We start from the raw sequence: 22,403 nt of genomic DNA on the forward strand, positions 1-22,403 counted from the left end.
TCATCTTCACAGGCCAGTCATATCCCACCTGGAGGATACTCTTCCCCATCAGGAATCACTGATCCAGATCTACATTTAAGTCTCAGCAGTATCTCTTGTCGTTGTGACTTTAGATGTGTCAGTTAAATTCACAGCAGTTTATTTATCTTAAAACAAGAATAACAATACTTGTGTCAATTACTGAAATAATTGAATGAGGTAATTCATGTGAAAATTTTGTGCAAACTGTAAAATATTACCTAGATTTTAACTATTCTTAGTGGCATTCATGCCTATGTCTTTGTATGCTTGAGTTCATTAAGGAGATTAAGAAACAGAGTCCTTAATTATCACTATGGATTTATAGGAACTTTTTGGGTCTATCAAGTTTAAAATCTGAAGTGAATTATTCCTTGAAACTACTTCAAATGTTTGGGTTAATGCTATAAATTATCGTGATTGGTCCTCTACTCAAAAGTCACCGCAAAGTAGATGTGGCAGCTAAAGTATCACCTAGCGGTAGAGGGAGCAATGCAGTCCTTAAAACCCTGGCCATTCTACGGATAAAAAGATCAGGGGAGGCCTCCACCCAGCTTGCTGTGCTCCCACAGCTGGGTGCCTGCCACTGAGTTACAGCCCCTCCCTCAGCACTTTGAGGCCCCTAGTAATAGGTAGTCCCTCCTTCTTTCCTTCCAGCGGCATGGCTGGGCGGCTGCTCAGTGGTTGCAGCCACCTTGGGAGGCTACTGGTCAAATTCAGGATGACCAGCGAGGAACTTCTTCCCGTAAAACTTCTACTGAGTGAAATATTCTTCAAAGTTATGACACAAGATGAGTTAATTCTAAGATGAAACACTTTAAAGCATATGTGTGAGCTTTGGAGGGCAAGTACACACACAGATCTTAACTCTAATGATGTAACCAGCCTAAGGGAATCAAAAGAAAAACTAAATCAACAACAGCAAGAATCTGAACGCAGGGCAAACATCCTTGTAATGTGACTAGTAGCCAGGGATCAAGAGATACAAGAGTGTACTACTCAAATCTGGTACCTGAAGCAAGTCCAGCCGCCTAGTTTTGCTCAACTGAGATCAAGTTTGCTAAACAGAGGTCAACTTGTTTTTCCTAAACATGAAAGGTGAACTGGAACAGAATAAGGACAAACTGGAACAAGCCCAAATGAGCTGAGCATCTGGAAGTTCACACCCAATAGAGGCCTGATGACGTCAGACTATTCCAAAGAAATGGCCACCTCTGAAAAATTCCTCATCTAGAACATGTAGGCACTTGAGAAATGTTTCTGTTTGAAGGAACTAGAGGAAGAAACAGAAGTCTTAAGTATGTGGCACATGTGTCTTCAGACAGTTTGGAGGAATCAAAAGAAAACCTAGAGACTTAAAATCATGAATCGAAGATGTAAAATTCCAGCAAAATTAAAAAATGGAATATGCATTGCTCTTTAACCCTGAGCATAGTGATGTAGAGTCATTATATCAGTTTCACCAATAAGACTGTGGACTTCGTGATTATTGTTGAACTTCTGGGTCAAAACTCATATGAGGTAAATTTTGCCTTTAAAGGATTTATTGGCTAAGAAACAAAAGTTATGAGAAATTCAACTAATAGCTATAAGTACAAGTAGTTCATATATTTAACTATTTAGTTTGGGGCTCTATATTACATGATTGGGCCTAAACCAATGTGGTTTAAATCAATGGTTTGTTCTTTGAATGGTTACTAATACTATAGATAATAATTATTGAGATTTGTACAAACATGAAGGTGTGGTATCAAACCTCAGGTTTAAACAGTTTGAAGCATTATAAACATTCATTTCACAACTAGATTGTATAAGGATATTGGCTGTGATGAGACTCACTGTGTTATATTTTTTAGTAGTGAAATTTGTTAAATTTCCATTCCATTCAAAAGGCACATGTTTAAAGAACATTGTGGTTTGTGTTAATGGGGGAATGTGTTTCTTCAATGTATTTGGGCCTTTTGTATCGCACTCTTAAATGTGCTCTGAAAAACACAATCAGTAGAGAGTGGAATTTGACAATTAGCAGGCCTAATAAATATTGGAAATGCTGAATAAAGATGAGGAGGGCTGGAGGGGAAGGGCTGGAGGGGAAAAACATTTTTAACCCCAAATATAGGATGGCTTCTTGAACTATTAACATTTTTTTTTTTTTTTTTTTACCATTAACATTTGCTTCTTTTACTTCAGAAAAGTCCCACTAATGAAAAACCATTTCATGGAATTGGTTTCTTGTTCAATAGGCAAACTCATTTGACAAATGTGTGCCACAGGGAAAGAGGCATGTAGGAATACCTTTAATGAGTTGAATCTCTGTTACTTTTATCCTTTACATTATGACTTTGTCTCAATATGATTGCAATAGTTAACATTAAAATTTCCCCCCTAATTTTACTAAGAAAAATTTCAAAACTACAGCTAATTTGAAAGAATTTTATATACTCACCTGTATACCCACTACCTATATTCTACTATTATTATTTTACTACACCTGCCAAGCTTATTTTTTAAATTAAATATTTTATTTTGAGGCAATTGTTGATTCATATGCAGTTTGTAAGAAATATAGAGACTATCTGTACTCTTTCCCTTGTTTCCCCCAATGGTAACATCTTGCAAAACTATATTATAATGTCACAACCAGGATACTGACTGACATTGATACGTCAAGATATAGAACATTTCCATCATCGTGTTGCCCTTTTATAGTAACAACCACTCTCACCTCTTCCTTAAACTCTAGAAACCACTAATCTGTTCCCTATTTCCATGTGTTATTTCAGGAATGTTATATAAATGGAATCATATAGTATGTAACCTTTTGAGATTGGCTATCTTTTCTGTCAACATAATTCTCTGGAGTATATCAGTGAATTATTTCTTTTCATTGGTGAGAAGTAGTCCATGGTAAGGATGTTCCATTCTGTTCAACCATTCAACTGTTGGATGACATCTGGATTGTTTCCAGTTTTTGGCCATTATGAATAAAATTACTGTGAATATTCAGGTACAGGTGCACAGGTTTTTGTATGAACATAAATTTTCATTTCCCTGGGATAAATGCCCAGGAGTATAATTCTCGGGTCATATGGCAGTTGCATGTTTAGTTTTTATTTTTATTTTTTTAAGAAATCACCAATCTGTTTTCCAGGACGACTAGTATCCTTTTACATTTCCATCAGCAATGTGTGAGCAATCCAGCTTCTCCCCATCATTGTCAGCATTTGGTACTGTCACCATTTTTAATTTTAAACATTCTTACAGATGTGTAGTAATGTCTCATTGTGGTTTTAATTTTTCATTTCCTTAATGATTAATGATATTGAACATCATTTCATGTACTCTAATATTCCTCTTTGGTAAAATATGCCCTTTGCCCATTTTCTACTTGTATTTTTTTAAAACTTTGAATTTCAAGAGTTTTTTGTATATTCTAAATACAAGTCTTTTGTAGATATGTGTTTTGCAAATATTTTCTCCCAGTCTATAGCTTGTCTTTTTATTTTGTTAACTGAGTCTTCTTGCAGAGCCAAAGATTTTTATTTTCTTGAGCTTCAATTTATCTATTTTTCCTTTTAAATCATACTGTTAGTGTCAAGTTTAGCCCTAGGTTCTAAGATATTTCTCCTATTTTTTTCTGAAAGTTTTATGGTTTTACACTAAAGTCTGTACTTCATTCTGATTTAATTATTGTGTAAACTGTGAGACTTAGGTTGAGATTCATTTTTTTCCCTATGTGTGTCTAATTACCTCAGCATTGTTCATTGCAAAGGCTATCTTTCCTCCATTGAATTGCTTTTGCACTTTTGCCAAAATTAAACTGGGTGAACTTTTGAAAATCTATTCTGCCTCAGACTATGGACTATCTTCTTTATACCAATTTTTTTCTCCTCTTACAACAACATGCAAAATAGTTGTTTAGTTAATAGTTATTCTGTGCTAAGTTCTGTGCCAAGAAATAAGACAAATTAGGTTTCCTGGAATGCTTCGTAGACAAAGAGACAAAAGCTAGACCTCAAGGATGAGCACAAATCTGAAAAGAATATGAAAGGCAGGGAGAACATTCCATACTGAAAGAAAAGCATGTAAAAGGGGTAGGGGGGTGAAACAGCTTTGTATATTTAGGAAATAGTAAGCATTTTGTTATTGCTAAAAGCAGGAGAGCAGGCAGGAATTTTCTCATATTGGGTTTGTGGGGGGGTCAAAAGAAAGTTTCCCTACCTTGGTATGCAGATTATTTTGAAATGAAAACAAAGCCCAGAAAGCTCAAGAAGAATTTTTTTTTTAACTTCCTCCTTTTTTGCCTAAAGAGACTCAGATAGAAAAACTTGCTTCGGGAAGGGAACCTTACTTAGCACATTCAGTTTATCATATTTCCCTCATTATGTTGTTCACCTGCACACATGAATTAAGAGTGGCAGACAGGGAAGATCTAAGTAAAACTCTGTTCATCAAATTTCCCTTTGTGTCCCATTGTTCCTGGGTGGTCCTGTAAGGATTTGTTTACCAAATGTTTGCTCTTTCTAATCAGCCTTGAATTACCTGCCTCCTTCGCCTTAGCCCATAGTGGCATATATATCTCATTTTGCCTCACTGTCTTTGGAATTTTCATGCTTATGTGAATTCCCTCATGCACATGTATTAAAGTTTGATTTTCTCCTGTTAATCTGCATTTTAATAATTTGACCAGCCAGAAGAACTAAAGGGGTAAGAGGAGTTTCCACGACCTTGAAAAATTTAAGATATTATGGATATCTCAATGGAAATGACCAACAAACAGTTGGCTTTATGAATCTGGAGTTCAGGAGAAAGATTTGGGCTGGATGTTAAGCTTTAGAAGCTGTCATAGCACCGTTGACATTGGACTGCCAGGAAGAAAGTATTAGAGTTAAAGGGAAAGAAGGTCAAGGGAACATTCGAAACATGTGCACGTTTCGGTAGTGAAAGAACTGAGAATGAATGGTTAAAGAAGGAGGAGATAGGAGAGTGCAATAACGAAAACCAATGGAAGTGATAAATTCTGGTTTTAGCTTTTCTGTTATGGATAATCTCTAGTATAAGAAAAGATCTATTAAAAGATGATGTTTCACAAAACTGCTTAAAAAGTATTTGAATCAGAGTTCTCATCGAATGCAATATTTAAAAAGTTAAATATAGATATGATAACTGCTATTATGGAGTTTTATAATCAAGTAATTTGATAATGGTGATAACCATATAATATGTATAATTATTTGAAGGAAAAGTTTAATTAGGTTGAGTAGTAAGAGAGCAAAACATGTATATAAGGAAGTTCTTCTAATTATTAATACAAAACGACTTTTGCCCAAATTTCCCCCAAATAATAATGGTAAATCTACCCATGTTTTTTAAAAAAACTCTCTTTATTTGCAGTACCCTTAAAAACACAGAATGCCCCTGCAGTAGGTTGAATAGTGTCCCCACAAAATTCATGACCACCCTTACTCAAAAATTCAGTCTTCGCAGACATAATTAGTTAAGGATCTCAAGATGAAATAATCCTGGATTTAGAGTAAACTTTAAATCCACTGATTGGTGTCTTTATAAGAGAAAGGAGAGGGTGATTTTGGCACAGAGAGACACAGAGAAGCTGGCAACAGTGAAGAGGTGGCAGAGATTGGAGTGATGTGTCTGTAAGCCAAGGAACACCAAGGATTGTTGATAACCAGAAGCTTTCTCTACAACCTAGAGGAGAGACAAGGGACAGTTTATCCCTCAGAGCTTCTGGAGGAATCACCCCTGCTGATACCTTGATTTTGGATTTTTGGCCTCCAACAGAACTGTGAGAAAATATATTTCTGTTGTTTTAAGCCACCCAGTTTGTAGTAATTTGTTACAGCAGCCCTAAGAAACAAATATAGTCCCTATTCCTCACCATCTTCTCAGGTCCTCAAAGGTATCATTAAGTATTTTTTTTAATATTCATAAAAACCCATAGATTTTTTAAAAAATTATTTATTTTAATTAATTTCAAGTATACAGTACATTGGTTAGACATCTACATAGTTAATAAAACAATGCCCCCAATTGCTCCCTCCCTTCTCTGACCCTCCACCTAGCCAACATATTAATGCGAACTGCATTCCCTATGCCGTGCTCCCATCCTCGTGACCATCCATCAGCTAATTTGTACTTCTTTAACCCTTCAACTCATTCTCCCCAAAATCCTCTCCCCTCTGTCCATCACCAAATTATCCATCATATTTGTGAGTCTATTTTTGATTAGTTTGTTCTTTTTATTCCTTAGATTCTGCATATAAGTGAAATTATATAGTGTTCATCTTTCTTTGTCTGACTTAAATACCTTCTAGGTCCATCAAAGCAATATCTTTTTCCATCCCTTTCCTTTGAGTCTGTGTGTGTCTTTTAGTCTGAAGTGAGTGTCTTATAGGCAACATGTCTTGTTTTCCTTTTCATTCATCCACTCTATCTTTTAGTTGGAACACTTAATTCTTTTCCATTTGAGGTACTTATTGATAGGAATGTAGTTGTTACCATCCTTTATTTCTGTTTTGATACATATTTTTTCTTCTTAAAGAAGTCCCTCTAACTTTTTTTTTTTTTTTTTTTGGTTTGGAGAGCTCTTTTTCTGTCCTTCAACTCTAAGTGATAGCTTTGTTGGATAAAGTATCCTTAGTTGTAGATCCTGGGTCTTTATCACATCGAATATTTTTTGGCCAAACTCTTCTGTCTTGCATAATTTCTTTTGAGAAATTAGCTGCCTGTCTTACGGGTGTTCCCTTGTAGGTAACTGTTCTTTTTCTTACTGCTTTTAATATTCTTTCTTTGTATTTAACCCTTGGCATTTTAATTATGTTGTGTCTTGGTGTGGGCCTCTTTGGGTCCCTGTTTTTTAGGATTCTCTGAGCTTCCTGGAGTTTTATGTCCATTTCCTTCACCAGGTTAGGGAAGTTTTCCATCATTATTTCTTCAAACAGATGTTCAACATCTTGTTTTCATTCACGTATGCCAATCAGATGGATATTTTGACCCTTAAGAGTGTCCCACATGCTCCTTAAATTATTTTTATAGTCTTGGTATCTTATCTTTTGCCATTCTGATTGCACCTTGGCTTTCCCGTCCTCTAGATAGAGCATTTGATCCTTTTCTTTATTCACTTTATTTATTCCTTTGTTTCTTCCAGTTAGTATACTCCTCATCTCAGGTAATGTGTTCTTCGTTTCAGACTGGTTCTCTTTTATAATTTCTATTTCTATTTTTATGTTTTTTATCTCTTGGTTAGAGTTCTCTACATTTCCCCAAAGTTCATTGAGCATCTTTATAACCAGTGTTTTGAACTCTGCATCTGTTAGATTACTTGACTCCATTATATCTGGATCTCTGTTCTGTTCTCTCATATGCTTTCTGCTTCTTTGTCTTCCCATTTTGACTGCCTTTCTGTGACTGTTTCTATGTACTAAGCAAAGTTCTTCTTAAGTCTCCTGGTCTTATTAATGTGGATTTGTGAAGTAGCTGTCCAGTGGTACAGTTCTGAGAGGGGTTCAGCTGTAGGCCAAACTTAGCCCAAGCCTCTACCCCTCCGGGGCCACCTGTTAAGATACAGTAAGCAATTTACAGATGATGTGCTTATAGTTGCCTCAAAAAGCAACACTAGAAACCGAGGCCAGCTACCTCCAGTGTGAGTCTAGGTGCTGCTCAGCAAGGAGCACCTGACTCCCTGAGGATATACCTGGATGTGGCTTGGGTGGGGCCATGAGTTGGGGGGTGGGGTTTCAGGGAATCCTTTGGGCAGAGTGACCTCTGTTATCCAGTTTGATGACGTTTCGGCTATGGTGACGCTGTGCCCGCGCACTGGGCACTGGGAAAGGGGAGGGCTCAATGGGGAACAATGGGTACTGCCGGTACTTCTGTACACAGTGGGTTTCTCCTTGGCCTTCCAACAATGTCTCCCTGTAAATCCCTGGTGTACCCTGTGTGCAGGTGAATTGGCACTGGTGTTCAGAGTGAGCAGGTCCATCACCGCAAAAATCCACTCGCAGACGTGGCCCCTTTAAGAGGAATCTGCTTCTGCTGCTGCTGCAGCTTCCTTCTCAATCAGCCACCGGAGACCACGCGGCCCCGTGTTCTCGCCCTGCCCTGTGTTCTCGCCCTGTGTTCTCGCCTGGTGTCCTCGCCCCGTCCTACCTTCTGCTGTTCATCTAGACCCCAGGTGACTTTTCCTTGCTGCTTGCTCCTTGTTTCCGTCACAACTTCGATTTGGTCGCCAGAGGAATGAACAGAACTTCTATCATCTACGCCATTTTCCCCCCTCTTGAAACCATAGATTTTTTTTTTTTTTTTATCATTGGCACTTACCATATGGAAAGAAAAATATTCACAAAGCTATGCTAAAGATCTAGTTTTTAAGATACTCATAACAATTCTCAGTACGAATTGGTTTTACATAAATGAACAAAAATGTCAATTATTTAACTTTGCGTTGGCAGTTTAATGCCCGTTCTTCTCTAATCTTTAACTGATTAATCAATTAATTAGTGTTGATTAGTGTAAGTGCATTTAGTTGGTTAATATTTTTTTCCTAAGATCAAACACACTTTTGATTGGTCTGCCTGCGAGAAGAGTGCTGAGATTGAGCTTAGTGGTAGTTGCCTCAAAATCTGTCAAGTGTCTACGTTATTAGAAATCCCCAACATCTAGAAATACTCTCTCATTGGAATTGTTCACTTTGTTAATAATTATTCGTAAAAGAGAAGCTTGAAATAATAACTGCTGATAACTGTTTAACATAAACACAATGAAAGCACATTAAATTGACCTGTTCTTTGGCCTGGTTTTAACTAGATGTAGGGTTTTGGTAACAAGTCATCTTTAGAGTTCAGTTTTTGATCACAGGCTCAGTTCACATTTTGATTTTTGGCTGTTGAGCACCTCTCTGTTGAGACCCTTACGGTGTATTACAGTTTTCTAAAGATTTAATCTTCTTTGCTTTTGACAGATTAGGACTCTAAATATTAAATGCTGATTATACTATTTTTAAGCATTTGTGGGTACATGGTCTTCTAAATTTCAGAGGGTTTAAATTTTGATGTGTATCTTAATTTAAAAATATATTAAAAATTTAAGTATCCAATCATAAAACAATGTGTAATGAAAACTTGCACGTATATGAGAATTACCGTTCTAAATGGAGTTTGGAGGTTAAGAAAGCCAAGGAGGAAGGTGGAGATATCAAAATGAACAAAGCCCTCCCAACCTAGCAGGGATTATAAAACTCTTTGCAAAAATTTTGTACAAGACAGTGTCTAAGATTCAGAAGCAATTAACTTACAAACTTTTGGAACTTAATCCAATTTTCTTTGGGGACTTCTATGGATACATTGTAATTACTATGTAGGAATTTAAGGTCTAAAACAGAACCTTCCAAATGACAAATGTTTTCATCTAGAGCAATAGTACCCAAATTATGTTAGACAAATGAACAGAATAAATGTAAAATATTACTATAGGGTTACAATTTAACAGAAAAAGTGATAAGTTGTATGCCATCTTTGGATTTGTGGTATAAGTAAGTCATATTAAATAACCTGTTGAGCATTTATTTAAGCCAGTGTTTCTCAGTCTTAGAACTATTGCTGTTTGGGGCCAGAGGATTCTTTGTTGTAAAGGGCTGTCCTGTGTAATGCAATGTGTTTAGCAGCATCCATGGCCTCTATTAGATGACTCCCCTTTCCAGTTGTGACCACCACAATGTCTCTAGACACCATGGGACAAAATTGTCCCTAGCTGGGAGAACCACAGATTTTTAAGCCTTGAAAGAGAAAAGAAGCAAACTCTGGACACCTCCACTACCATCATCAATTTTTTAAAACAAGAGCTTAGTCCCTCCCCCCCACCTGTTTTATTGAGATAAAATTGACATACAGCATTGTATATGTTTAAGGTATATTGCATAATGATTTGACTTTCATGTATTGTTAAAGGAGCTTCATTTTAATCCTTACCAATTATTCTTGACTTGTACTTGCAGTATCTTGAACCTGTCTCTACAGTTGCAGTTACCATGGCTCATTATTATTTTAAAACATTGGGGCTGTGTCCTTTCCTGTCTGTGAACTCTTACCAGATAGTGTTTCACCTCACCTAGATGGCACTGAGAGTCCATTAGTTGAATGACCTTTTTTGCTGGTTAAATACGAGAACTCAAAATAAGGATTTCTCTGCAATTTTTTTTTTTTAAGAATATAGATTATCTATTTTGCCTTTTAGATTCATAATTCTTTGACTCATCTTAAATACTTCAATTAAAGTAAAAAGCAGTGACTATACTGACACTTTATGATGATTCAGCTTTGGGTAAATGAGCCATTTTATACTCTATATTTTATTCCTCTCACTTTTAATCAGAAGACACCTGCAGACTAAGTAACAGAAAATTGTGTGCAAAAAACAACTAGCTCATTTTATTTTGGAGTCCTTTAATAGATTTGCTGAAATCAGCCTAGGTTCAGTCAGGACACTTAACATCCAAAGGCACTCTCCAGCCGCTGGCTATTAATACTAACATTAGCACACGGCTTTGGGCCAGCCATTGGAAGACAAGTACGCAGATGTGTGTTAATTTTCGGGCCTTGATAGCGTTTCCGAGGGCCTTAACTCCACCTCTCCCCCAAGAATGAAAAAACAGCGCCTCCATTCCTGTACTTTACCACCCCAGGCTTCCTTACCACTTTCTTTTTGGTCCTCTTCTGTTACAGAAATTCTGATTTTTTTCCCTAGAGAGCTGGAGGAAAGTCAGGTACCAAGAATGGAGTTATATTATCCTCTTATGTGTTCTGGAGGGTCACTAGAGAGGGAATGATACTTTGTAGCTGGCTCTCCATGGGGAGAGATCAAATGTAGCACTGAAAACTTCAGCTCAGGGGTTTGGCTCCGGGTTTGATTGACAAGGACTGGACGAGGGAAAGCGCGGAGGCGGGGCAGAGAGCCGCGGGTCGAGTCAGAGACAAAGAGGTTTTGGCTGCCACAGAGGAGGGTGAAGGGCCCTTTGGGGTAACTGGCATTTGAGCTCTAAGGAAGCATTTTGTGAGATCTCTTTGCGGTCCATAGAGGACGCACGGGCGGAGGGGACCGACGGGGAAAAGGGGCCTGGGGGGGGAGATGGGCGCGACGGATGGGAGTGGGTGTTGCGTGTGTGTGTGTGTGTGTGTGTGTGTATGGAGGGGGGGCGTCGCCGTCACGTGGCCGTCGCTGCCGGGTTGGGGCTGTTCTTCCGGGTTGGAGGCGCAGTGCCGCGGGACCCGAGTCCGGGGCTGCCAGCGCGGCGTGCTCCCTCACCGCCCCCTGCGCACCGCCCGCGACAGCCAGGCCTCTTGGCCAAGGTGAGCGTGGCGGCAGCCTGGGGCGCAGGGGAAGAGACGCAGGGCTGGCAGCGATGATCGGGGTCCCCGCCGCGAAGGAGACCTGTCAAGGAGAAGGGGGCGGGGTCGGCAAGGACCGGGGCGCAGAGTCCTTTCTTGTCTCTTGCTGGGGAGACGTGGAAAGGAGTGGGAGGGTGGATTCGGGAACTGGGTCTCTGCAGAGAGCAGGGAACCAGGCGGCAGCTGTGCAGGTACAGGTTTTGGAGCTTTGGAGGCAGCATGAGTTGTATGGGGTCATTTTGGAAGGAGGTCATAGAGGACTCTTCATAGGTGGTGCGTCCAGAAAGGTGGATGCGCGATGCCCCGAACTGTGCTTGAACCGTGAGGGGATACGAGTTGGGTGACGGGTTGGAGACATAGGAGGTGGCGAGTGAAAGTTTTGAGTGTAGTTGGGGGGTGGGCTGGTGGCGGTGGGGGCAAGCTTCTAGCGGGCCGTGAGGCTGGGGCTGGCGAGGCCGGCAAAGACCAGCGGAGGGGGATGAAGGGGTATTCGAACTTCAAAGGCGGAATGACTATTATGCAGCCTCAGCCAATCGGCTTCCAGGGAAGGTTATAAATAGCGGTCCCGGGCAGATGCCAGCCAGTGTCTGTTGAGTTGCCGAGAAAGGGGCGGTGCGGGTGGGTTTGGGCGAGGTCACCCTGCTTGCCAGTCTAAGTTTCTGTAGGGTAACGCGTCCTTGGTTGGTATGTCTCGCTTTAAAAGCATGACTTGTTTACGGTCGCAGCATGTCCTTTATTTGTCCTGTGTTGTGAGGGCAGTCTTTAAGCGATCCGTTTTTGAGGAGTCTTGCAGGACAGGGTCTATTCCGGAAGATGAGGCTTGCCTTCCTACTTTTATTTAAAATGCTCACCTTTCCTCCATTGCACTCCTTTTACTTGCGGACTTTAGCTTTTTTTTTTTTTAAAGATCGAATGGACAGTTTAGGATTACTTATCAGCAAGTGTGCTCGGGCTACTTACCTTTACTGATGGAATCGGTCTTCACAAGGCTACCCAGAATTTTATTTAAAGAAATTTAAAGAAATTTCCTTGGAGAATGTGTTCCATAGATACCTAGGCTTCAGATCTCCTAGCCCTATTCATTCGTTCAGTCAAAAAATACTTGTTATTTCCTCTTTTGTGCAAAGCACTGGGCCAGAGGTAATTCCGAAGTGAATAATAATAAGAGTAAAGATATTGAATCCTTTTAATCCTCACAACTACTCTATAAGATAGTTGCTATTATTATTTCCATTTTAAAGATGAGGAAATCAGGAACAGAGAAGTTAAGAGGCTGACTTGCCAAGGTCAGACATTGCAGACTGGGGGCTTCTGAACCACAGTTACCCTCTTAACCTCTGTGCTATCTCTCTCAGGTGCTTGCCCTCATGGATTTTAATATATGTTAGGGGAGCTAGTTACCCAAATAACTTACATTAAATGGTCATATGAATGCCATACTAACGGGGTTTGTTTTTTTAAAAAATTTTGAGTTGTAAAGTTTTCCACTGTTGCTTCAAAGCCATAGAAGCACATGGATAATAAAACAGCAGAAAGCTTTAAAAAGAAGATGGCGGAAAATGTGACAATTAAGATGGTAACAAGTGCTGGCCTGTGATAGGTTCACATATTCTCTGAATATCTTTCAAGGTCATTTGTATTTGATTTAGGCTGAGTGAGAGAGACTGCTTTTGTCAATAGACCTCCTGATTTACTGTGCTGTATGCTCACAATGTGAATTGAGTAGAATTTTTGGAAGAAATTGGTCCATGAAGACTTTGGCCCTATTGACATCTGATGCCAGGGATCTGCTCAACATCATTTTCCAAGTAGGTAGGGCAAATTTTCCAGAGTCCAGGCTGAGAAATAGGATTTCAGCTTTGCAAAGCATTGGAGAATCTCATCTAATCATAAAATCTCTAGAGCTTAACAAATGAACTTTCCTATGCTCCTTTTATAGAGGAGCAGTTTGAGACACAGATTCGGGTCAAACAGCTAGTGAGTGGCAGACTTAGGCAATACATAGGCTCTATTATAGCTAGCTTTGTTTTCTCGTTGATGAGGTCTGGGTAAGCCAAGTCAGCCCAAGAGAACGGTGGTTGTGGGCAGCTGGGATGATCCAAGAAGAGAAACTAAGATAGGTGAGGAGGTTAGGAGAGGACTAGGTCATTGGTAATGGTAGGACAAAATCTTCCTCAAGACAAGAATTACCTTTTATATATAAATAGAGGAAATAACAAAATTGCCTTTTGTATCTCACATGGTTGGCATAGATTCAGTGAGTGTTTTGAATGAGTGGCTGAATATTGAACTCATTTGCTCTCCATTTTTAGCCATGAATAACCTTAGAAGTGACCCATGGATGAATGAGAGTATTTATGGGACTCAGGAATGCTTTAGGACTGAAATGTGGCAACACTTTGAAAATATCAAAGCTTCTGTTTAAAAGCAAAGAATTATTCATATACATTTCGATTGCATGCTTGAACACATCTTGCATGTTCCAGTTTTCCTAGCTTTTGTTTGTATTACTCTCTTCATCTCAGATGTCTTTCTCTTCTGCTTTGAGCCTTTTAGGAAGACATGATCTCCTTTTAATCCTCCAAGAACTTTGGACTTGCCTTACTCTGCTTTTTAGCATTATTATTTGTTGACTTTTCTTATCTCCAAGGGTGTGACCTATTCCATTTTGATTCTATAGATTCTCTTAACGGCTGTGCCTCTGAGACTCAGCGCTTGGTACCTGGTTGTTGAATTAAAGGGCATCTTAAGAATCAACACCACCTGAATTGAGGATTTCCATTCCCAATGTTGCTTTCTGGTATTTGCAAGAAGTTGCTTTACGGAGTTGTGGCAGCAGTTCTGAAATTAAAAATGAGCTAGGCGCTTCTTCCTCTGGAGTCTGGAAGAATGTTTTTGAAGTCTGCTGGGATTAGATGCTGAGCTCTGCAGAGGCCTGTGTGATGGGGCAGAGTCTAAAGGCGTAATTGGTGGAGTTAGCTGAGCTTGACTGTCAGAGCTCCAGTCCTCTGCTTCTTCCCAATAACGAAGGAAATAAAAGAAAGATAGGGAGAACATTGGGACTCCTGGGGATGGTGGGGTGCCTTCCGTGAACCTTGCGGATCTGCTATGGAGAGCAGTGTAGATAGCCACTGAAGCCTACGTCAATAACAGCAAAGGTCAATGATGTGTCACCTAGCCTAGTTAGAGCTGGCAAAAAGTGGACACTTGTAAGAACCACGGACAGAGGAGCATCTATTATGCTCTCGTCTGCAAGCACAAACCCATGTGATAAAGATAACTGCAGATATTTTTGCTTTCTTTTTTATTGGAGTCATATTTCAAAAAATTTAATTTTCTTGAGATGTGCACTTAGCAAACATGAATCTTGTGTTCACTCAGTCTCAGTCTGGGGGCGTCTCACAGGATGAGCATCCTGCTGTGCTTAGTAGGATGCCAGTGTTTTCTGTACAACATGGCATCTAAACAGGTTACAACTGTACTGTGTAGTATTTTAGACAGTTTAAGGGATATTCAAGGGTAACTGATTATATGGAAATTTTGTCGGACGTGCAGACTTAGAAGTAACTTTCATGTAAGAAGTAATTGGACTTTACAGCAATTTTCTTTTTAACTTTCCAACTACATTAAGGCTCAATTAGACTTATGTGATCTAGGCTCGGCAATGAATAGTGAGTTTATAACTATAATTTAAGTGGGAAAATGAGTTCCAAGTTTTAAATACCTGAATTGGAAACAAACTTTTGAAGCATCTTCTGTAAGTAAAAGACTCGACAAATAAATTCATTGTGGATGCCCACATATAACTGTTCTATTCCAAGCTCTTTGGATTAGTATGTTTTTATTTTTTGATGTTCAAAAGACAAAGTATGTGTTTCTTGGCACATAAATATTTTATTCTCTTTCCTCTTAGTGATTGACCTTCAAGAAAATTGGGGATTCTGAAGGTTGGGAACTCATATGAACATGGCGAACCTACTGAAAACAGTGGTGACTGGCTGTTCGTGTCCTTTACTTAGCAATTTGGGGTCCTATAAGGTTCTACCTGGGAAGAAGGATGTTTTACGAACATTTCATACTCATCGGGCACTGTGTAAATCCTCTGTAAAACCAGGTAAAGTCTCATTTCAATATATATAAAGCACACCTTCAAGTCATAGGAGCTAATCGATTTCCTGATGATTGATAAAGGAGAAGCCATGCATGCAGTTTTACAGCCTGGTGCTTGCAAGTGATCATTTTGAATAAAGAAACCTAATGAGCACTTTTTTTTTTGCATTTATCATGTATAGAAGTCCCTGATGGTCAGTACTAGTAGAGAAGAAAAGATAATAGAAAAAGAAAAATGATAAAACAGATGAGTTGTACCCTGGAAACTACTGCTCATAGTAACCATTTCCTCTTTCCTAGTCAGTGTTAGGGAATTGTACTATATAAGGCTCATCTATGCTCAAGAGTTAGGAACTAAGTGTATCAATTAATCTACAGCAGTGCTTCTCAATTCAGTAAATGATAACTTCATCTCAGTCAGGTTAGAAACCTTGAAGTCATCCTAGACCCTCATAGACCTTATGTCTAGAATCTGTCCTCTTCTCAGCATCACCACTGTTACCATCCTGGTCCAACCACCATCATCTGTCACCTGGACTCCTGCACTAGTCTAAATCCAGGGTCCCTAACCCCTAGGCCACGGACTGGTGCTGGTCTGTGGTCTGTTAGGAACCATGCAGCCGCTCCCCAGCGCTAGCATCACTATACCAGCTCCACCTCAGATCCTCAGGCATTAGATTCTCATAGGAGCAATGGTCCCTGGTGCCAAAAAGGCTGGGGATTGCTGTTTTAAATGATTTCAATGCTTTCTACCTGTGTTCCCCTACAGTCTGTTCTGCATATGACAGAATAATCTTTTAAAAATGAAAGATTATGAAAGTCATCTACTCAAAATTTGCCATTAGCTTCCTAGCTCATATAGAGAAGAGCTGAAGTCTTTCAGTGTCCTACAAGGCCTTCTCCACTAGGATCTCCCCACACTCCTTGCTTCTGTTTTGGAGTGTATGCCAGGAGGAGGAGAGCTTAAAAGAAGGATCAGCTAAGCTGATTCGGATCCCATTAAGCATCTTGCCCAAAGACCCTCCCAGCTCTGTCTGTACCTCACGGGCCAGAATTCAGACAGGTTGCCATATATTGCTGTAAGGGAGACTTGGGCATTTCATCATTTCTTCCAGATGGCAGCATATTTAACTAAAAATAACATTTTGTCACTAAGGTGGAGGAACAGGATGGATATTTGGGGGCAATCAGAAGTCTTTGCCACATAGAATAATGCTCTTTTAAATTTAAGTTTGTAGGACCGTGTGTTGTGCATTAAGGACTCTAAACTGGGGGGCTCTTTGAGTTCTTATGTCTGCCTTTAGTAGATTTCACAGCCTCTTTTCTTGTTCTCACATGAAAAGTCACTATTGGTAGGGTACCTGCCCCTGAGAGTCCTTAAGTTTATCTCCAGATTTTTTTTTAAGTTTCCTAGAAAGTCAGATTATCCAGTATGATAAAATCGTGTACAAAATAAAAGTAAATAACTGCAATGAGGACATGGCAGTTGTCCTGAGTAAACGCGTGGACATCAACCTCTCTATGTTGACTTTAAGACTTTATTTATAAGTTCTGGTTCTAGATTACTTCCTAGATAATTACTTTTTATCTTTATAAGGTAAGGATTCTGTTTTTTCCTTAATAAAACCACAATTTCATTATCACATTGAAAATCATGAAAAGTGATTCCGGACAGTATTCATTCTCTCTCTCTCACTGTCTCTTTCTCTCTTTTTCTTTTCCTCTCTCTTAACAGATTTATAGGCTCTCCCCTTATCTCTATCACTTTCTAGCTCTGGTCAACTTATTTATTCAATTTTTTTCACTTCTCTTTTCTTTCTTTTTTACAGTTACTTTCTTCACATAATCATCTAAACAGAGTCCACATGTTGTATTTACTTGCCGTGTCTTTAGGGCTCTTTTGAGCTATAATTTCCCTCTTCCTTTTTCTTTTTAATTTATTTGTTGAAGAATTTAGTTGTTGCCCTGTGGAATTTCACATTCTAGTTTTACCTGACTGAATTCCTTGGTATCATTTAACCAATTTCTCTGTCCCCTGTATTTTCTGTAACATTTAGCTAGATCTAGAAACTTATAGGATGTCAGGCCTAGATAATTTGAGGTTGTCAGATGAGTGAACTCCACATAAATATATGTGACATAACTTTGTATATCAATGCAAAATATCTGTCGGCTTTCTGTTATTTTCCTCCCTCTCCTTCAAACAGAGAACAAGATTCAGCATATATTTTTAGGTTGACATACTCTCTCAAAGTCTCAATAAATCACTCTGTAGATAATTGGTGTATTTTTTTTTATTATACATATCTAGAGTTTATGTTGCTAGAGTAGATTTCCTAAACTTTAGTAAAACTTACATAGAAACAGAGCCTTTTGATTTAAAAGAATCTGTTTATGCCAACTTGTTGAGTAAAACAACAGAAGAAAGTAAAGTACTTTAGCTAAAGCTGGTCTGAACCGTGCATAAATAACTCTGCATAACAGCGGCTCTTTTGGGTTGCATGGAATAGAATCGCATCAGGTTATATTTTGGTTTTATCATGGATCCTTGAGAAGTATGGAAGCCCAGGAAACCCTTTATCTACTTCTTGGAGAAGTGAGGTTCATTCTGGATTTCGTAGCTATGACTCATCTTCTCTCCTCGCACCTTGATTACTCATGTTTCTACTACCATTGCTTGCTGACCTTCCTTTGAATACATTATGGCTGCGCTTACGAATAGCTGCTCTCTCCGTCCTTTTCCATGAGTCTCCCATTCAGACTTCCTGAGGGAGAACCTGATTGGGTTGGGTAGTCACTGGCCAACATGGAGTGTCTTCTCGCTAAGTTCCTGTATAAGTCCTCTCATAGGCTGCTGGTTTTCCTCACGTCTGTCCTATAGACTATTATCCTTCACCCAACTGCTAATCCCTGGTCTAATTAGTTGTGGCCAAGAATGTAAGGTCTCAAGGTACAACACTTAGAAATCTATGAGGAATTACCTGTAGCCAAATTGCCAGGAAAGGGACTTTGGGGGTGACAGGCTATTAGAGTATCTAGTGTTAGGGTTGTCATTCAAAACAGCTAATCACTCCTGTCTTCCTTATAAATAAGGATAAGGAGATCGTAAATCTGACAGGGTTAATTTGAAGTGTGGGTGTTAGCATGCTGAGTGGTCTCTCAACTCATTTTTTTCCCCTAAGAATAAACTAAGCCAGTCATGTGCCTTGAAGAGAGCCATTTGGTTAAATAAAATATTTAGAATTTTCAGCAGAGTGGGCATAAAAACTTCTCATCAATCAAAAAATAGTCAAAGAATTATGATTATGGATCAGGATCATCATTTTGAACAGTAACTTGTATATACAGTATATTTCAAGTAGATTGCCCATTTCCATTTCCTAAACTCTGTTATTAAGATATCATTTTTTATGAAATGTTCTTTTTTTCCCCCTCTTTGTAGGAATTCCATATAAACAATTGACTGTTGGACTCCCCAAGGAGATTTTCCAAAATGAGAAGCGAGTGGCTTTGTCTCCTGCTGGCGTTCAGATCCTGGTCAAGCAGGGTTTTAATGTTGTTGTGGAATCGGGTGCGGGAGAAGCTTCTAAGTTCTCAGATGATCACTACAGAGCGGCAGGTGCCCAAATCCAAGGGACGAAGGAAGTGCTGGCTTCCGATTTGGTGGTCAAAGTAATTATTCCTTTCCCCTCTCATTTATGGAATGCTGACTTTTCAAAATCTTTTCATAGAAAAATTAAATGACTCTATTGTTATAGCTTTTCATATTTTCAAGTGATGCCTTTCTTTCAAAGATATGATTGCATGTTGAGAATATTCTTCATGTTCCAGTAGAACTTTTATCAGGTCAGGTGATCTTTGTTTAACCATGGGAAGAGAAAAAGTGTTCTTTCTTTTTACATTTGCTATGTGGAAATTCCCTTTTAATTGGCTAGGGAAAATAGGTACTATATGGTTCATATGTATCCAGAATACCCACAGGTGAGTATTTAATTGCTACTAAAATAGAAAGAAAGCAGTTCAACTCCTCCTGGGACTGAATGTACAGTGATCTTTTGCTACTTAGAAGGAACAGTGATTTAACTGCCGTTAGTGCTATTTTTAGAAAGGGCAGGACTATTCTGAGAAAGCAGCATTGGGCTGAGTGGCAAGTAGCCTTACCAACTTTAATAAAAAGTCTTAATATATAATAGAAATCTATATGATGAAGAACTTTAGAAATAAATCTGAAGTAAATCATGTAGAGAAAGGAAGAGAGACTGTATTATGAGTCCAGTATAGATAATTTCTAGAGTTGAACATTAATTTAAATCTTAAATTTTCTGCAATCCAGTATAGATAATTACTAGAGTTGAATGTTAATGTAAATCTTGTTTTCTGCAACCAAGGCTGACAGGGAAGTATGGATTGTATAAGCATGATTATCAGGTTAAAATAAACTCCTTACTTTTTTTGGGGAAAATTGAGCTTTTCCTCCTGTGTTCATTTCTCAGAAATCAATCACATAGCATTTTTTTTTTTAAACATAAAGTCCACTGAATATCTTGATAGAGTCTTAACTAGTGGTTTTTGCAGAAGACAAAACTGTTTTTTGCTACTGAAAATTAATAGTAAAATTTATGGCATGGGGATAAATTATAATTTAGCTAAAGCTTTTAAAGCATTTAGCTGTACAGATACTTGGTGATATATATAACTTGGTAGAGTGAAAGCACTTAGGGGAAATAGAAAAATAGTACAACTCATTCTAATGTATGTTTTAGGGATCAAAACCTTTTGAGATGTCCACAAAAAAAGGGTTGGTAGGGTGCACATAATTTTTGGCAATGGTCTGTGTTCCTTTTAGAGATTTATGATGTGTGTGGGCATGTAAAAAGCACCGGGGAATCCTATAGTATAGAAACTTATATAGCTATACTTGCATTAATAAATTACTTGACCTTGGGGCCTCTCTTTTGAGTTAAACTTATTAACATCTCGAGGAACTAGTGATCTAAAAAGCACGTTCATGGGATCATTCTGTTGGCTTAAGTCACTCAGTTGCCAATAGTCTCAGCTGAGCATTTGATAGGGGCCAGTAGTATCAATTCAAAGTTGTCCTCTAATTTTTTAAAAATTAATTAATTATTTTTTTTTTATGGTGACATTGGTTAGTGAAATCTGGTAAGTTTCAGCTGTACATTTTAACAGTAATGCATATATATATTTACATGGTGTGTTCACCTTCCATAGTTAAATTTCTCTCTGTCACCATCCTCTAATTTTTATTAAATCTATATTATAGAGTCTCACTGAAGAAAGATAGACCTCATCAGAGAGTCTTAATTAAAGTCCAGAACCTAAAATCACATGCATCACCACATCAACAACCAAAAGTACATAAAAGATAAAATGTCTCATAGAGAAATTGAGATGAAATGCTGTGAAATGAAAGTATTGACCCAGTGTCTGTGTTTGTATTTCCTTGTAAAACTTAAGTCCCAGAGCTGTTTTTTACTGTGCTTACTTGCCTAACGGCACTACTACGAACTGGGAGCTAATGAAATGGTATATTTTCATTGAAAACTGATTTTAAACTTGGATATAAAACACATTTTAAAACACTTTAAAAATGGAATTTAAACAATTTGGCTTTAAAGCATGGACGTTTGAAACTTTCAAGCAGGTGGAATGTATATTCATTGACTTGATACTTAACAGAGTATGTTGTAGCTTTTTGCTTAAAAGCAATTCAGCAAGGCTACTATGATTGTGTTCATCTATAAAAATTTGTCTGGAATTTTAAGGTGACATGAATCTATACATACGACCATGGAGATTTTAGTTTGTAATGTTCTTCTCAACACTGCAAATGTTTGTGCTTGTTAAAATTAGCAATAATTGAATCTTTAAATACACAACAAAAACTGTCTTGTTTTTTCTAATGTCTCTTAATCATACCAGAGTAACAGGTTTTGGAATGAGAGGTTTGTTGTAGAACTTACATACTTTTCCCATTGCTCTACAGTTGATTGTCAAATGTGTCCCTACATTTTCAGGTGTGTACCCTCAGACGGTGCACAGCTCATCGGTCAGAGGATCTTTGGTGGCATGGATCTTTGTGTGCCTTACCCTGGTTAGGAATTTGGTCAGAAATTTATTGCTGAAAGATTACTTCTGGAGCATTATTTCAATCATGGCATCTTATTTAAATTGTCCTGTTTACTTAAAAATATGCTAAAAAGTGTTTATATTTTTAATCGGTGACTTGACTTTTTTCTCAGGTGCGAGCCCCCATGATTAATCCAGTATTAAATAGTCATGAAGCGGACCTTTTAAAGACATCGGGAACACTTATTAGTTTTATTTATCCAGCCCAAAATCCAGACTTGCTAAATAAACTTTCCAAAAGAAAAACTACAGTTTTGGCAATGGACCAGGTTCCAAGAGTCACAATTGCTCAGGGATATGATGCGCTAAGCTCCATGGCCAACATTGCTGGGTAAGTTCTTTTCAATTTCAATTGAACAAAAGAACAGTGGTGCTACAGAAACATGCTCACTGTAGCTCTTCTCTGTTACAATTATTTTACTTGCATAACTGTTGGAGATTGCAGCCATTTGAGAGTGCACTTAAATTATTTTTAAGACTCATTTTTTGTTTTACAGTCATCAGATAGGAAATGATTTTTCATATTGTATTCTATTGTATGCTCCTTTTTAATCTTCATGGATAGAAGAGAAGTAGTGTTTTCTTCCAGCAAAAAAGGAAATGACTGTCAGGTTATTTGCATAAGGAATATACTGTATTTCCTATATATATGTATGAGGAATATACTGTATTTCATATACATGTATACATTGGGTTGAAACTGCTGTTTTTTCCAGTTTTGAGATG

At 38.4% G+C, this 22,403-nt stretch overlaps 1 protein-coding gene and 1 pseudogene across 4 annotated transcripts in view; both read left to right on the plus strand.

The window, feature by feature from the left end:
* Positions 1 to 739: 739 nt before the first annotated feature.
* Positions 740 to 1,252, plus strand: LOC120614289 (pre-mRNA-splicing regulator WTAP-like; annotated as a pseudogene).
* A 6,940-nt stretch (positions 1,253 to 8,192) lies between these two features.
* NNT (nicotinamide nucleotide transhydrogenase) overlaps positions 8,193 to 22,403 on the plus strand; it is an 85,518-nt gene continuing 71,307 nt past the window's right edge. Inside the window, exons 1-4 of one of the 4 annotated variants that reach the window (XM_039877090.1) lie at positions 8,193 to 8,209; positions 15,331 to 15,531; positions 18,970 to 19,199; positions 21,791 to 22,008. In XM_039877090.1, the coding sequence (XP_039733024.1) occupies positions 15,378 to 15,531; positions 18,970 to 19,199; positions 21,791 to 22,008 (602 nt within the window). In that variant the 5' untranslated portion in view covers positions 8,193 to 8,209; positions 15,331 to 15,377. Of the gene's footprint in view, positions 8,210 to 10,777; positions 10,796 to 10,945; positions 11,050 to 11,237; positions 11,379 to 15,330; positions 15,532 to 18,969; positions 19,200 to 21,790; positions 22,009 to 22,403 lie in introns of those variants that run through there. The other 3 variants (XM_039877089.1, XM_039877088.1, XM_039877087.1) reach the window with 3 other exon arrangements.

Source organism: Pteropus medius, unplaced genomic scaffold (genome assembly GCF_902729225.1).
Source record: "Pteropus medius unplaced genomic scaffold, Ma_sr-lr_union100, whole genome shotgun sequence".
Taxonomy (NCBI): domain Eukaryota; kingdom Metazoa; phylum Chordata; class Mammalia; order Chiroptera; family Pteropodidae; genus Pteropus; species Pteropus medius.